We start from the raw sequence: 16,732 nt of genomic DNA on the forward strand, positions 1-16,732 counted from the left end.
CACATTAGGATTGGCTACAATTAGGGGTGTGTGGCCTAACATGCAAAGGAGTTCCTGCTACAAGAAAAGCCCTGGGTTTTGACAACAAACAGGGTAAACAGAATAAGAAGCAAAAGGTGGGTGTGGCTGGATGACTACACTTCTGGTAACATGGGGGTGCAGCCTAATATGCTAATGAGCTGTGTTGTCAGGGGTGTGGCCTAATATGCTTATGAGTTTCTGCTGTTGGGTGTGGTCTATTATGCTAATGAGTTCCTGCTGGACTTTTTCTACAAAAAGAGCCCTTGATTATACCTTGTTCCTGTGGATCTCTCTGGATTATATAATCACCTGGAGGTTACCAGCCCTCCTTGTATTCCCAAGGCGGTCGTTGATAACCCAGAAGCAACAGTGTTCTTCTTTCTACCGCCGGGACTCGGAAGAGGGACTGCGATAAAGTTCTTCGTTGGCTCCTTCTCTTTTAAGACTCCATTAACGTTGCTGCAGTTTGTGGAGCCAACGAGGTGGGAAAGAAGGCCCCGGCCTGAATGGAGACTGAACGGAGAGTCGTAGGATTAAGCGGGGGGACTACAGGGGAGCCAGTGTGGGCGAGAGCGAAGAACGCATGTTGTCACCGCAGACTCGTGGAGAGGCAGGGGTGTGTCGGCGGGAAGGGGCTAGCACAAAATCGGAACGGGAAAGGAGGATCCGGAAGCATTGCCGGAGGTGGAGCCGGGCTTGGGAGGTCGGCGATAGCCAGGAGAACGAAACGAAACGCAAGGGGGAAATTCAAGAGCATTCGAAAGCACCCCCCTTTAGGGCAGTTTCCGGCAGTCGCGGTGCCGCTTCCCAGGGAGAAGCCGCGTGCCGTCCTCCCTGCCTTTCATAGGAAGGCGAAGCGGACTCCCCGCAAAACGTGGCCTTGTCCAGGACTCGGGCTCAAACACCTCTCCTCCTCTTTCCCCACAAACAGGAGCCAGCCAGATCAACCAAGTCGTGAGCCACCCGACCCAGCCGGTCACCATCACGGCCCACGACGACCGAGGCATCCGCTTCCTAGACAATCGGACAGGTGAGACCGGAATTGGGCGCAGTGATGTGACCTTGCTCTTCTTCTTCTGTGGGGCAGAGCAGCACCCCCTAGGGTTCCTTCACGGGAGTGGAAGGAGAGCGCCCCCTGCCACAGTTGCCGTACTCTTTTCCCTGAAGCCACTTGGGTAGCCTTATTTAGAAAGTTAGTACCCTGCCTTTCTGGATGACGACAGCGGCGGCTCCCTCCCCAAATACGCTTCTCCCAAAATGACTCCTCCGGGGGAGTTGCATATTGTGTCTTTATTTACTTAATTCATTCGTGCCCTGCCTTCCTTCCAATGGGGGACCCAAAGCAACTCACAAAATTCTCCTCTCCTCCATTTTATCTTCACGACAGCCCTGCGATGTAGGTTAGGGTGAAAGAGTTTGACTGGCCCAAGGTCAGCTTCCATGTCAGAGCAGGGATTTGAACCTGGGTCTTCCCGTATGGTAATCCGGCACTCCTAACAACGACACCACCCTGGGCTGCCAATAGCGTAGAACTGCTGCGACTGACATAAAGATACGTGTTCAGAATTCTCTCCTCTTCCTTGTTCAGGAAAAGTTGTCCACTCCATGGTGGCTCATCTAGACGCCGTCACCTGTCTCGCCGCGGATCCCAATGGAGTCTTCCTCATGTCAGGGAGTAAGTTGGCTTCCCTTGCGCTTGGAATTTTTGTGCAGTCTGCAAACAGGAGCTCCCTGGGCTGAATCTGTCTGACTCTGTCTCCTCCTGGCACCATGTGGGCTGAAAATCACATGGTCTGGAGGCAAACAAAGGGGTAGAGAAGAAGAGGAGGAGGAGACTGGATTTATACCCCGCCCTTCACTCCCCAAAGGTGCCTCAGAGCGGCTGACAAACTCCTTCCCCTCCCCACAACAGACACCCCGTGAGCAATGTTCCCTCTAAGCCGTGGAGTCTTGTGAGCGAAAATTCTACTCTGTGAGCTGCTGGCATTAAAGTTGTGAGCCAGCGATTTGGCTACTGCATAAATCAGTTTGCTCTGGAGCCGTCCTTCCTGAGCGAAGACCAAAATGGGTGAGCTGGAGGCTAAAAAACCCAGCAGGTGGTTGTCAGCAGTAGTCTGACGTCTGAGGGAACCGGGTGCAGAGGCAGGACTACAGACTTTGTGTTCTGAGGAGGGACTTAGGCGACAGGGCCAATGGAAGCTGGGGAAGCTTCTGACGGACAGTTCAAGCCTCCAAACACTGTTGGTGCGCATTTTCTCTCCGCTGCATCTGACACTGCATATTACTCAATTATATAACAGGGAGAGATTTAATTTGATTCGTAATCCCGCCCTCCCTGCCAAGGAAGGCTCAGGGCAGCTTACGTTAGAAACTTAAAATATATTAAAACACAGAATGTATTGATGCAACGCAACGTCATCAAACTCACACATAGCAAACCACAAATACAGATAAAGTGCTGGTGGCGGTAGCATCCCGATAGGCCATGATAAAGTGATAGCGAAGTATGGCCACCATCGGTGTCCAATAGATAACAGGCTGTTGGTGTTAACATAGAGGGCCTTGACAGGTCAGTTGTTATCAGTAGCGGCAGCAAGTTGAAGGCGGCTGAGAAAGAGGAAGCAGCAGCAAGGGGCGGATGGACTCCATCCAGGAAGCCCCGGCCCTCCGCTTGCCAGCCGAACGATTCGGATGTTTCGGGGGATAGTAATTCCACGGGGTTGCCAGAAGTCGAAAGCCGCTTGACAGCCCTTCACACGTGCCTGTTGTTCCCAGCCACCCTAATAGCGCTCACTTCTCTCCCAGCCCCAAATTAGGTTGAGTACTTTTTTGAGAACACGTATGCAAATGTGCCCTAACAAGCTGTCGGGGTGGGTGGGCTTCCCCCCCCCCACTAACCCCCCAGTCAGGCCCGTAGCCAGGGTTTTGTGGCTCGCGGGGCCAATTTTTACTGGCGGGGCTGAAGTTCTCAGTGCTGAAAGAAACGCCATTGAGCCAATAGAAAGCTGGTAGCGGGAGAGATCTCTAAATTTCAAGCTGCCAGCCTCTTTAGATGACAGTTTGTAGCTGCCGCAAGTTAATCACTTCTGCCAGCCTAAGCAGCAGTTCTGAGAACAAGCCGGCAGGTGGGGGTGGATGACTTCTGTAGTCAAGAAAGCTTAACAGGAAGAAAAACTCCCTGAAAGGAGACCAGTTTCTTGACACAGAGTTAGAAGGGATCCTAGAGGTCACCTACTCCAACCCCCTTACCCAGTGCGGGAATTAGTCAACGACAGCGCCCCACGCTGCTTAAAGGACCGCACGCCTTTTAAAAAATGTTTTAAAATGATTGAAAAAAGCATTTACAGGAGAAATTCTTGTGGGGGAGGTGCCTTTAAGAAAGGCGGTGGAGCCCCAAAAAGCCCCACCGTAGCTACAGGCCTGCCCACACTTACCTCCTTCCTCTCCTCCCTCCCAAGGCCATGACTGCTCCCTCCGTCTCTGGAACCTGGACAACAAGACCTGCATGCAGGAGATCACGGCGCACCGCAAGAAGCACGAGGAGGCCATCCACGACGTCGCCTTCCACCCCAGCAAGGCCCTGATCGCCAGTGCTGGGGCCGACGCCCTGGCCAAGGTCTTCATATGAACCGTGCGGCCTGCAGGTGAGCCGTGTCCTTCGGGGCGGTGGCACGTGGCTTCTGGGGAGAGTCCCAGGCATACCTCACGGTCTCCCTCTTCTCGTCATAGGTGCGTCACCAGGACTCCTCTCTCGCTTTCTCTGGCCCAGCCAGTGGTGCTAACGCTTCCCCTCTTTGCCACGGGCGCCCAGCCCCGTCTCAGCTCAGGCCTGACCCCTGCTGGACAGCGGCGGCTAGGGCGGGGTGAGAGGCCGTCCTCCTTCCTTGACCGTGGGCTCACCGTTACTCAACCAGCACCGGAACTATTTTTCCCTGCTCGTCTCGAGGTTGCCCGGTTTTTATCTCCCAGCTCGAGGGAGCGGAGTGGAAGCATCCTCCCGGACTGTCCTTGCAGGGAGGGAGGAACGCGGCCTGGGACGTTCAGGGGAGAGCTCACACGGCAGGCTTCCCGCACCCTCGCCGGCACGTACCGCCTTGGGCCGAGACGTCGGAGATCCTCGCGCTTTCCCTCCGCCGCCCCTTGGGCCTGTGACTCTTTTGTATTTTTCAAATAACCCGATTTCGGCTGTTTGGGAAAGTGAGGGGGGGGGAGGCGTAGTCTGGTGGGGAAAGAACACCCCACAGGCCTAGTGCCGAAGCGCACCTCGACTGGCACATGCCGCGGTCTTGGAACTCTTTGTCTCCCGGCAGAACTCCCTTGCCCAAGCCCAAGGAGGGACGAAATGCAAGCGGAACCTCCCTCGCCCATTCCCCGGTACCGGCAGGCCGCGGCCAGCACGGGCTTCCAGTCGGTGTGCCCTGCCTGGGTTTCTGGGGATGGCGGGGTCATCCGGTGGCGCTTCGGAGGCCGAAGGGCTGCCACGTCCCTTCCCCGTTTCTCTCCACTTGTGTCCCCCACACACACACGCGCAACTTCTGCCCACTCCAAATGCACCCTTTCTTGAGGATTCTCTCTCCTCCAGCGAACCCTCGCAGCGTGCGTGACCCACAGAAAGGGGGAAGGAGTGTGTGGGGATCCCTCCTCCCCTACTTCCGGTTGTCTTCCGCCAGGCGGCAAAGCTTCCCCACCCCCCCTCCGCCCGCCTCTGTTCCTCCTTCCCCCTCATTCCTGAGGAGCTCGCCGGTCAGGGGAGAGGGAGAAGCCGAGGAGTGTGACAGCACGGGAAGCGGACCGGGCCCGGAGGTGGTGCCGATCCGGTGGCCGGCCGCAAGGCGTGTCTGGGCTCCCTAGCGGCTGGCGGGCGGTTCAGAGCGGGCAGGAGGAGGTTGGAGAGTTTGAGAATGGGGCTGGGAATCATCAGGCAGGAATAGTTCCCTGTGGGCGCTCGGGGTGCGGGTGGTTGTTCACACACACACACACACAGCCTACCTTGGCCCAGGTCTGCTGGGGCAGAACGCTTCCCAGGGGGAGGGCAGCGGGAGTTCTGCCTTCACTCCTCCTCCTTCCCAGGGACTCGTGCCCAGAAAGGGGGAGGGGGATAGAAAAGGCAGTCAGGTCTCAGCTCGCTCAGACGGTGGCCGGGGGGGGGGAAGGCGGGAACGACTGAGCCCCACACTCCCCTTTACCCAGTGGGGAAATCTGGGGGGCGGGGAAGCGGCCGCCTTCCTCCCCTCTCAAGCCACCGATCGCCTAAGTCTTTTCTGGCTCCGGGCTTCCCCCATCTCAGCAATAAACCCCTCTCTCCCCACCCCCTCCCCAACCACTCACTCGATTCCCGAATCGCCACTGCGGGCGTTGGGGTCTGTGCCTGGGGAGTCGTCCTGTAAGGAAGGCCGTGTCGCCCACCCTCAGGGCGTAGCAAAAAGCGTCACAGCTGGCCTGGCGTCCCGAAGGCGAGACTGGCCGGAGGTGCGGCGGGGGTTAGAGCAACAGCCGTGGGGGGCTGCCCCCCCCCCCCCGCCAGCGCAGCTCCCTGTCCTCGCGTTCTTCCTCTTGCCCGTGGTGGGACTCAGCTCCCGCAGTTGGCGGTCCTCGCCAGACGTCTTAAAAAACGTTCGCCGGACCGGGAAGCGTAGCGCGTGTGGGTTTGACGGGCATGGCCCCCGCCTCTGGCCCTGTGCGCATCAGCTGAAGTCAAGAACTCCCCTCCCGTCTCAGGGAAAAGGTCTTTGACTTCTCCTGAACAAGCGAAGCGGGAATTGTCGCAGGGAGGTCAACCCTTCTTGAGCCCTCACCTCCGGACAAGACAGTGGTGGCCCCGTGCCCTTCCGCTGGTTGGCGTGACCCCGACAGGCCAGAGGGAGTTTTTTCCCGCCACACACACACTTGTTGCCCCCCCAGCAATGCCAAACCTCTCCAGCTTCTGCCCCAGGGTACTCTTTGAGGCCTTCCTAGTGGAACCTGTTAAGAGGAGGGGAAGAGGACCAGGGTATGTGTGTGTGTGGGGGGGAGCCCCGCAGCACGCCGACCTCATGGAAAGTTGAGCCATTGCGTGACAAATCAAGGCAAGGTGGCTTCCGAAGACGGCTGCCGCCGCCTACCCTCACCAAGGTGGGCTTCCCGTTTTCAAAGAGCTGCGCACGGGGTCCTGTCGCCCTTTGCCAGCACCTCCTTTCTCCTCTTTTCTCCTCCCCTCCTTTCTCCTCTCTCCTGCTCCCCTCCTTTCTCCTCTCTCCTGCTCCCCTCCTTTCTCCTCTCTTTTGCTCCTCCCCTTTCTTTGGCTTTGCTGCCTGAGGCAAAAAGACTCATCTCTCTTTTTGTACATTTTGTATAGTAGTTAAAATTGGATTTGCAAAAGAAACACCCCCCCCCCCCCCGGCGCGGGCACCCAAAGGGCTGTTGCTGAAGTACTCACAATCACGTTATCACTGTGTGATAGTTTCTACGAGCCATGGTTTCTCTTTTTTCTCTCTCTTCTTAAAACAGGGCTGACTAAAGCAGGGGGTGGGAGCAAGGCAGGGGAGGGAGGGAGAGACCCCCCCCCCATTCCTGCGGTTTTGGGGCATTGGGAGGACCCCGCAGCTGTTTTGGGGTCTTGGGAGTACCCCGGCTTGGACTCCCGGCTTTCTCTCTCTTGTTTTTCCCCATCGTCTTCCCGCCACTCCCAAATCTCGGGGCTCGAACACCGCCAACCACGAAGCCACTTCTTAAAAACTTCAGCCTGACCCCTCAACTCCCCCCCACACCTCTTCCCAGGGTCCCCACCCGTATTTGCGTGCCGTATTTATCCCGACTTAAGAGCACTCTCTGCCTTTAAGAGAAAGAAACAAAAACCCCAACAAAAAGCGGTTCGCTCTTGACTGTATATTTATTTGAGCTTCCTTTCTCTTCTCCCCCGTCCCCCTTTTTCTCTTCTCTATTTTATTTTTGTCCTGTTTAATCACAAGACTGAATTGTATGTTGAAGGGGGAATACGAGGGGGGGACCGTCTCATAATGATAATTAAAAGAAAATCCTTTGAAGTAAGAGCTGGGCTCCGACGGTGTCGAAATGTTCTAGTGGTGGATCAGAGCAAGAGGAAATTGAAGCGGTTTTCTGGGAGGGGTGGTCTTCTCGGGGGACATCCGGCAGTGGGTTTTGGTGGTGGTGGTAGAAAGGGGGCAGCGGCTGGGTGGCTTTGGACCCCCTTTTCCCAAGTTGGTGATGAAAATGAGGTGTTACGGCTGGGGAGTTGTGGGCATCCAGTTTGGGGGCCAGTTTCTTCGTTTTCACAGTGGGAGATGGGGGTCAGTCAAGTTCAAATGGTTCCCAGACTGCCATTAGGGACAGGGGTGCATCAGTTTTGCGGAGAGGGGGTTGCAGGGCACGGAAAGCTTTGCTTTTGGGGAGCGGGGGGGGGACTAGTTGCACTCTTGCTGGGGGTGGAGGGATGTCGCACACGGACTTAAATGTGGTTCTCTTCCACTTCTAGTTTGGCGTAGTGGTTAAGTGCGGGACTCTAATCTGGGAGAACCGGGTTTGATTCCCCACTCTTCCGCTTGCAGCTGCTGGATGAACTTGGGCAAGCTGTAGTTCTGTCAGAGCTGTCCTTGAAAGCCGCTCTGAAACTCCGAGTGAAAGGCGGCGTATAAATCCCTTCTCTGTGCGTGTGAGAGAAGAAGAAGAAAAGATTGGATTTATATCCCGCCCTTCACTACCCAAAGGAGTTTCAGAGCGGCTGACAAACTCCTTTCCCTTCCCCTCCCCACAAAAGACACCCTGTGAGGTGGGTGGGGCTGAGAGAGCTCTTGACAGAAACGGCTCTTTTTCAAGGACAGCTCTTGTCAGAACTACGGCTTGCCCAAGGCCATCCAGCCAGGTGCAAGTGGAGGAGTGGGGAATCAAGCCCGGTTCTCCCAGATTAGAGTCCGCGCACTTAACCACGACACTCAAACTGGCACTCAGAGGAAGACCAAAGCAGCAGTATTATTGGTTTGTGACCCATAACCGACAGGGAGGCCGTGTGCACGTGCCTTGTCCTCCCCTGGCCTGCACTGGCAGTGAAGGGGGCATGCCTCGGTGCCAAAAATCTCTGCTGTCCTGATTCCTGGGGCCGCCCGTCTTCCGAGGGCAGAGGCTGGAGACTGCAGCAGTGGCTGTTCCGGCACGGCCCCTCCCCCGCGTCAAGGGTACAGGGCAGAGTCCCCAGACTAAGGGAAGAGCAGGGAAGAGAGGGGGCTCTCTTACGGCATGCAAATATAGGGGGAAGCACCTGGGGCCCCACGGGACGGACAGGCGGCCGAGAAGATCCGTCCTCTGCTTCTGGCACACTTGGGGGTCAGGGGAACTTCGTCTTTGGGGTTTTTTTCCCTCCCGCCCCAAGTAGTTTCGCTTCTCACCATTTCATTCTCCGTCAAGCTATCCGGGGGCAAAAAGTGCCCCCAAGTCCCGGGCAGACGTCTGGCAACCCCGTGGGGTTTCCAAGGCAAGAGACGTGGCCCGCCTCGGGACCAGCGCTCCCTCTAAGATGACTTGGTGTGAGCCAGCTCGCCGTTTTTTCAGCCTCCGGTTCGCACGTTTTTGTCTCAGCTCAGGGAGGATGGGTCCAGAGGCAACAGATCGATGCAGCAGCCCAATCGCTGGTTCACAACTTGAATGCCGGTAGTTCACCAAGTAGGATTTTTGCTCACAAGGCTCCGCAGCCTAGATGGAATATTGCTCGGGGGACCCTGGGCTTTCTCGGCGGTCGCCCACCTGCACAAAACCTGGGGCCACGCCCACTTAGCTTCCGGGATCCGACGAGATCCGGTTCGCCTGGGCCACCCCCCTGGTCGGGGCTGTCAGGTTATTATGGGGAGGGGGCTTAATAAACTTGCAGATGGCTTCTTCATTGGGGGGGGGAGAATCCAAGGACTGTACAGTAAAGACCCCTCAGGCAAGTGGGCGCCAGTGCTCCCTCTAAGCTGACCTAGTGTGAGCCAGCTCAGAGTTCTTTAGCCTCTCGCTCACAGATTTTTGTCTCGGCTCGGGAAGGCGGGCCCCAGAGCAAACTAACTTTTTTAAAAAAAAACAATTTTATTGGGATCTAATAAAAAAGTCAAACACATGTCAAAATTACATTTGTTATATATCCTTTCCACCTTCCCCCCCCCCCTTCTTAGGCTTCCCACAGTGCTCCAAACCTCCAGCCCAAGTCTTAAATTCTATTATTTACTCCTTCCACCTTCATTTCACATCTATAGGTAACTTCTTTTTCAACGTTTGTTCTTATACGTTATATATTTATCTCTATTAACCTTTATATTTCAGTAGTTATCAAAGCAAAACAAATTGTCCTTCACATCCCAGTATTTCTCTAAATAGTCTTCCAGATCTTTCCAATCTGCAAAAAATTCTTCTGCTTCCAAGTTTTTAAGTTTCCTTGTCATTTTGCCCAGAGCAAACTAATCACCTGTTCACAACTTCAATGCCGGCAGCTCACAAAGTAGAATTTTTGCTCTCAAGGCTCCACGGCTTAGAGGGAGCATTGGTGGGTGCCTTTTCTCAGCTTTCGAAGTAAGCCTGCGTGCAAAGTTGGCTGAACTGAAGGATTATTTTTTGGGGGGAGGGTGGGGTGGAATACACAGTTTTAGAGACCTCTCGCCTCCAGGAAGGCTGGTCTCCCCTTATCTCCTTCCAGTGGCCCATATTGCATGCTCAGTCCCTCCAGTTTTTTTGGGTTCCTCCTTTTGGATTACTTCTATAAGCTTTTTTTCTTTCCCGCTTTCATGAGGGAGGTCCCCCAAGCACATACGAAATCTCCCCGGGTCTGCTCCTGCCAGGGCAGGACACGGGTGCCCTGCATCTGTTCTTCATCCCTCACACGCGTCCGTTTTTGCACGGGTCCAGAGGTCGGCTTCCTGCCTCGGCTTCTCCCCTCCTGCACCGCTTGCCTCCCTTCCTTCTGCAGGCCGAACCCCTGCAGGGAGCGGCTGAATACAGTTCTCAGTTGGGGGAGGGGGGCTTCTGGGGGAAGCACCTGCCAGCCCGGCCCTGAACAAGGCCATTCTTGTGCCCGAGAGACAAGCGGGGCTTTCAGACCGTGTGCCATGTGACGCGGAGGACGCGGGCCTCGGATCTGTTCCCGGAGGCCTGCCACGTGTCACAGCCTCCTGAAGCCACGGAGAAGGGGTTAGTTTCTCCTTTGTAGAAGCTTCATATCCACCGTGAGCATCTCCACGCCCCGGTACGGCTTTCAACAGTTGACCCAAGTGGGGGGTTAACTTTGCATCATGTCCCTATTCGAGGCTGGGAGGGCTTCAGTCCTACCGTGGAAAGAGAGCCTAGCGGCCGCGGCCTCTCATTTTAAAGTTTCTAGTCCCGACAGGAGAGTCTCCATGCATGTCCTCCTCTGCGGCGAGAGGAAACGGAACTAGGCGCATCCGTCTTTCAGTTTGCTGACATTCACGCAAAAGGTTCGTGGCAGCTTCTGAGCTTGCAAACAGGAGCGAACACCTGGCCCTGCTTAGGTCTGGTTTTTTAAAATCTTTTCTCTGAAGAAAAGGCTTTATTCATATGCTTTCCTGGACCAAATAAGGGTAAGCGGGCGTCCTCTCCGACGCTCTCTAAATGGATTGTCTCCAGGGCTTTTCTTTTTTGGTAGAAAAAGCCCAGCAGGAACTCATTAGCATAATAGGCCACACCCCACACCAGGAACTCATTAACCTATTAGGCCACACCCCTGATAGCACAGCTCATTGGCATACTAGGCCACACCCCATGCGTTGCCTGGGCGCCCCATGGCTGCGGGGAGCACAGGCCAGTGGACCCTTGGACAGGCCGGGGAAGGCCTCCCTGTTCCTTCCAGGGCCCCCCCCCCCGGCCCGCCCGCCTTGGAGTCACCGGGGGTGTGTGTGTCTCTCTCCAGGCCTCCCCTCTGTAGCCATGCACACAGCGGTTTTGGCTGTAGTTGGCGTGGCCAACTCTGAAGCCAGCCGGAACGCCATTCCTGTGCTTTCCCGTCCCAAAATAGCCCTGATCGTCTCAATGATTAAACAGAGTTATGAGTTAGCCAGGATAACCGTGTCTTCTAGATGTGCAGGCACATTCCACCGGAGCCGTGTGGCTTCTTCCGCTGCCTTCTGGAGTGGAGTTCCGCCATCTGAGGTCTGTCGGGCAGCCACCTGGTCGTCCGCGGGTACCTTTGTGCGTCCCTGTGCTCTGGACCTCATGGCTAACACTTGGCTGGTCCCATATTTGAGTCCTGTTGATAGGTAGGAAAGCGAGATACAAATATTTTGATGATAAATTAAAGGTTTTGTCCACTGACGTATCTGTAGGTGAGTTCTAGAACAAGGCATGTAACAGATCAGTGACATCGGGAGAGGGTTTTTGAACCCTCTGTGTCACAAAAAGTTAGTTACAGAGCAAAGAGGAGAAATAGCTCTGTAAGGTTCTCTGTTGTTGAAGTACCGGAGTCAATTACCTGGTCACTAAGGTGCCTAGAAGTTCACGTTCATGGGCCACACACCCCTAATTGTAGCCAATCCTAATGAGTTCCTGCTGTTGGGTGTGGCCTATTATGCTAATGAGTTCCTGCTGGGCATGGCCAACTTGGGAGCCAGCCCGCCGTTCCTGTGCGTTCCGGCCCAAAAATAGCCCTGGATCTATGAATTTGACAAGGCGCCTTTTTAAAACTTCAACTCTGTAATAAGGTATCTCCTTTGCTTGCTCCGTTTCTTCAAACCTGCAGCGTCCAGGGCAAGCCGCATTTCGTTGAAGTTCATGGCACCAGACCTGTCTGTGTCATAGGCGATGAATATACCCTGTGGAATCAAAATGGGAAAGGTTAACTTCTCAGGTCCTGTTATACACACAAGAACTGGTGTCGGGCAGTATGTGGACTTAGATTGATACGTTGCCACATTCACTCTAGGCCAGAAAGCTAGTACACAAACTATTCAACAAGATGGATGGTCACCAAGGTGCCTAGAAGTTCAAGTTCATGGTGAACAGGTTTCAGCTGGTGTAGTAAATTTATTGCCTATGGCCGTGGGCCGTTACGATATAAAATAGACACAATATAAATCTAAGGTTCAAAAGTACTGTTCTAAAAACAAAGCCTTCAGAATAAGACTGTACAACATTTCAACAGTGAAACAATCAGCTGGTGAGCATCAGGCACTTGGGCCTGTTCTGAGTGCGAGACCTCCCCTTTCTTCCTTATCCTGTCCCAGCTTATTTTGTCTGGGCGCTGACCGGAAGAGAAGCTCCAGAAAGCCGCTGCGTGCCCCTTCCAAGTCTCCAAACAGCTCCTGTCCTAGAGCTTATTTCCATGTGCACCTTACCGCTCTGTGATGGTGGCCTTCAACAGATGTCACTGGAAGGGGCTGTGGCTCAGTGGGAGAGCCTTGGGCATGCAGAAGGTCCCAGGTTCAGTCCCTGGCATCTCCAGTTGAAAGGACCAGGCAGGAGGGGATGGGAAAGACCTCCGCCTGAGACCCTGGAGAGCCATGAAGTGGGGCTGTGGCTCAGTGGAAGAGCCTCTGCTTGGCATGCAGAAGGTCCCCGGTTCAGTCCCCGGCATCTCCCGCTAAAAGGACCAGGCAGGAGGGGATGGGAAAGACCTCTGCTGGAGAACCATGAATTGGTACTGTAGCTCAGTGGTAGAGCCTCTGCTTGGCCTGTAGCAGGTCCCAGGTTCAATCCCTGGCATCTCCAGTTGAAAGGACCAGGCAGGAGGGGATGGGAAAGACTTCCGCCTGAGACCCTGGAGAGCCATGGTGGGGCTGTGGCTCAGTGGCAAAGCATCTGCTTGGAATGCAGAAGGTCCCAGGTTCAATCCCCGGCATTTCCAGTTAAAAGGACCAGGGCAGCTGCTGATGTGAAAGAACTCAGACTGAGAAGCCGGAGAGCTGCTTCCAGCCTGAGTAGGCAATACTGACCCTGATGGACCTAGGGTCCATCAGTATAAGGCAGCTTCAAGTAAGCTTTAAGGGGGTGGCTGTAGTTCAGTGGAAAGGCCTCTGCTCGGCACTCAGAATGTCCCAGGTTCAGTCCCCAGCATCTCCAGCTGAAAGGACCAAGCAGGAGGTGATGGGAAAGACCTCCGCCTGTGAGGAGAAGAAGAAGCAGAGATTGGATTTATACCCCATCCTTCACTACCCGAAGGAGTCTCAGAGCGGCTGACAAACTCCTTCCCCTTCCCCCTCCCCACAACAGACTCCCTGTAAGGTGGGTGAAGCTGAGAGAGCTCTGACAAAAACAGGACAATGTGGCCAAGGGCAAAGTGATGCGCATTGGGGCCAAAAATCCTAACTATAAATACACATCTATGGGGTCTGAACTGGCGGAGACTGACCAAGAGAGACATCTTGGAGTTGTCGTAGGTAACTCACTGAAAATGTCGAGACAATGTGCAACTGCAATAGAAAAGGCCAACAGTATGCTGGGGACTATTAGAAAGGGAACTGAAAACAAACCAGCCAGTATAATAATGCCCCTTTATAAATCGATGGTGCAACCTCATTTGGAGTACTGTGTACAGTTCTGGTCACTACACCTCCGAAAGGATATTATAGCATTGGAAAAAGTGCAGAAAAGGGCAAGTAGAACGATCAAAGGATTTCCCTATGAAGAAAGGTTTCCCTCTTTCAAGAGCAGCTCTGAGAGAACTACGGCTTGCCCAAGGTCATCCAGCAGGTGCAAGTGAAGGAGTGGGGAATCAAACCCGGTTCTGCCAGGCTAGAGTCCGCGCACTTAACCAGGACACCAAACTGGCTCACTGCCCATCTGAGCAGACAACCCTGACCTTGATGGACCGATGGTCCGATTCAGTACAAAGCAGCTTTGTGTGTGTTCTTGAGGGAACAATGGAGGTAACGAGGGGGGGGGGATTAAAAGCTGGAGGGTCCCTTTCCTCTTATCAGATTAGTTAGCAACTGTGTTTGGAGCGGGCCCTGTTTTGAACGCGAGCCGACCTGAAGGGTCGAGGGCCGTGGGTTTTGCCTGCCGCCTCAAGAGCCCTTTGCTCAGGCTCATAACCACCACCACCCTCTCCGCCACTGGGGGCACAATTAGGCCTCGGCTCCGGTGGGACCCTCCTCAGCTCGCGCCTAAGCCAGTGTTCCCTCTAAGCTGAGTTAGTGTGAGCTGGCTCACAGTTTTTTAGCCTCTGGCTCACTCATTTTTTGCCTTAGCTCAGGAAGGAGGGCTCCAGAACAAACTAAATGACGCAGGAGCCAAATAGCTCGCTCCCAACTTTAATGCCAGTAGCTCACAAAGTAGAATTTTTGCTCACAAGACTCCACAGCTTAGAGGGAACATTGCTCCTAACTGGGGGAGAATTTTGACTCTTCAGAGGAAGAGTCGGTTTGAGACCCGTAATGTGTGTTGGGGGGTGGGCGCTTGGGTTGGGGCTGACCGGAACTCCCCCGGGGCCTGCTGGCATCTGCAGGCCGCTTCTCCCGTTCCCTGGCGGAGCTCGCTACCGGCCAGCTTGCATTCTTTGAACTCACGGTCGGCCGCCTTGTTCATCTACGTGTAGCCTGCTTTCTTCTCCAAACGGGACTCCTCACACACCATCGACTGCTCCGGGAGCCGCTGGCCGCCGCCTGTCTCACTCGCATGGACCCTCGGCTACAAGCCGGGAAGGACAGTGCCCCCGCGCCAGGTGCTGGAGCCAGCGTGGCACCTGAGGTGTTTCGCACAGGCGGGCTGAACGACTGAAACGTTTTCAGACCTGCCGGGCCTCCTTTGGAGGAGGGGCAAGCTGGGTGGGGTGCAGGTGGCGAGTGCGAGGCACCACCAGGTGAGAATTATTGCATGTTAGCCCAAGAAAGGCAACCTGAGGCAAGAGTAGTCCTTCTGTTTTATATGGGCCAAGAGTCTTAGGACAGCCCTCACTAGTCCACTTTCTCAAAAGGGATCTGCTTTCTTCCTGTAATATTAGTCTCTCTCATCTCCCATGCATGAATTCTGTCTGGTACAAGTGGGAATAACCAAGAGGTCCCATTGAGGGACTAGGAATGGCCCCTCTCGTTTCCAGGACATTCAGTTGCTGACCTATGGGTAGCCATTCTCTTAGAAAGGAATTTCAAAGGGAGATTAGACAGAGACTGCTGAATTGCAACTGATAATAAAGCTCGACAGTGCGTCCACCTGGACTTAATCAAGACCTAGGTTTCCTATCTCTCTACCAATGCTGATTTCTCCACCCCTCTGCATATCTCACCTAAACCTAGTCACGCCCGCTATTGTCATTCGCCTGCTTAGTGTCATTTGGCATCTGAAATCGCTCTCCAAGATATAAGGACAGATGGACTCACATTCTAGCAGTATCTGAAGAAGTGAGCGGAGACTCACGAAAGCTCCTCCCCTGCCACATATTTTTTAGTCTTTAAGAACCTACTAGGCTCTTGCTCTTTTCTGTTGATACAGACAGACTAACAGGACGACCCATCTTCATCCCTCTCTTCTCAGAAAGACGTCAGCTCCTGATTTCCCACAATATTGATTTATTATTTTAAATGATCATATCCCCCTTTTCTCCTGACTTTGCAGGCCTCAGATGGGGCTCACGTCATTAAAAATGAGCCTGAAACTTCAAAATGATTTTTAGGGGGGGGCGGGTTTGAATCTGAAAGCCATTTTAGGTCCATCCACCCCACCCCACTCCTAAATTGGGCCGACAGCTGCGGTGGCTCAAGTGGTTAAGACGCTGAACTGCAGGCTGTGGAAGGTCGGTAGTTCAGCAGTTCAAGACCCGGGTGTGCCGCATGACGGAGTGAGTCTCTGGTTCCAGCTCCTGCCAAACTAGCAGTCCGAAATCAAGAAACTGCAAGTAGATAAATAGGTACCACTTCGGTGGGAAGGTAACAGCGTTCCGTGCGCCTTGGTGTCTAGTCATGCCGGCCACATGACCACGGAAACGTCTTCGGACAGCGCTGGCTCTTCGGCTTTGAAACGGAGATGAGCACCGCAACCCGAGAGTCGGATTCGACTGGCTTTCGAGCAAGGGAGACCTTTACCTTACCAGTAGGTGGCGCTTCTGCATTTGGAGCCAGCGTGAAGAGGATCTGCTCCCTTCCCAGTCCTCAAGCCCTTACAGTGTCTTCACTGAAGAAGGTAGAAGTTAATGAATTAAATCACTTTAAAAGCCAAACTGCCAAGTTAAAAAAGAAAGAAAGCTTTGTCTGCCCTGTTTTAAAATAGGTGTCCTCCATTCACTTTCAACATCAGCGCGCATTGCAACCGCTTTTGTTGCCTGCTGACGTTCTCGGGAAAGCAGGTTAGTTTAAACCACCCAGAGGAAGGAAGGGTCAGCCTGTGGGGAAATTGGGACAAAGGAGGACTTTGAAGTAGCGCAGAAGTGAGCTAGTGCTCCCACAGGGTCCGCTGTTGTGCCCCAGCGTATGGTTTATTGTGACCTTTCCCTGGGAAGTAGAAAAACAGGGAGGAGCTTTGGTGAGTCGCAGCTCACTTCGTCAGATACAGCGAGAACGGGAGTCAATCTCTCCTTCTCTCTTGGAGAGGGGAGTGATTTCAGGTGCCAAATTACAACAGCAGGCATGATTGGATTAGGTGAGATATGCAGAGGGTTAGTAGGTGTGGAGAAATCAGCATTGGTAACGAGACGGGGAAACCTAGGTCTCGGTTCTGTCCAGGGGGATGAATTGTCTTGAGCTTTAATATCAGTTGCGATCAGCAGCCTCTCTTTCTAATCTCCCTTCAGTGCACACGAAAGCTTATACGG

The 16,732-nt window shown here is 54.1% G+C and overlaps 1 protein-coding gene and 1 non-coding gene across 2 annotated transcripts in view; both read left to right on the forward strand.

The window, feature by feature from the left end:
- Positions 1–6,256, forward strand: part of STRN4 (striatin 4) — a 46,721-nt gene extending 40,465 nt beyond the window's left edge. Inside the window, exons 15-18 of the mRNA XM_015424110.1 lie at positions 953–1,051; positions 1,610–1,696; positions 3,480–3,665; positions 3,751–6,256. Coding sequence (XP_015279596.1) covers positions 953–1,051; positions 1,610–1,696; positions 3,480–3,649 — 356 coding nt within the window. The 3' untranslated portion in view covers positions 3,650–3,665; positions 3,751–6,256. The remainder of the gene's footprint in view (positions 1–952; positions 1,052–1,609; positions 1,697–3,479; positions 3,666–3,750) is intronic.
- Positions 6,257–12,763: 6,507 nt separating this feature from the next.
- TRNAS-GGA lies at positions 12,764–12,835 on the forward strand. Its single transcript has one exon. It is a non-coding gene; the product is annotated as a tRNA-Ser (tRNA).
- The last annotated feature ends 3,897 nt before the right edge of the window (positions 12,836–16,732 follow it).

This window comes from Gekko japonicus, unplaced genomic scaffold (genome assembly GCF_001447785.1).
Source record: "Gekko japonicus isolate JY-2015 unplaced genomic scaffold, Gekko_japonicus_V1.1 scaffold939, whole genome shotgun sequence".
In the NCBI taxonomy this organism is placed as follows: domain Eukaryota; kingdom Metazoa; phylum Chordata; class Lepidosauria; order Squamata; family Gekkonidae; genus Gekko; species Gekko japonicus.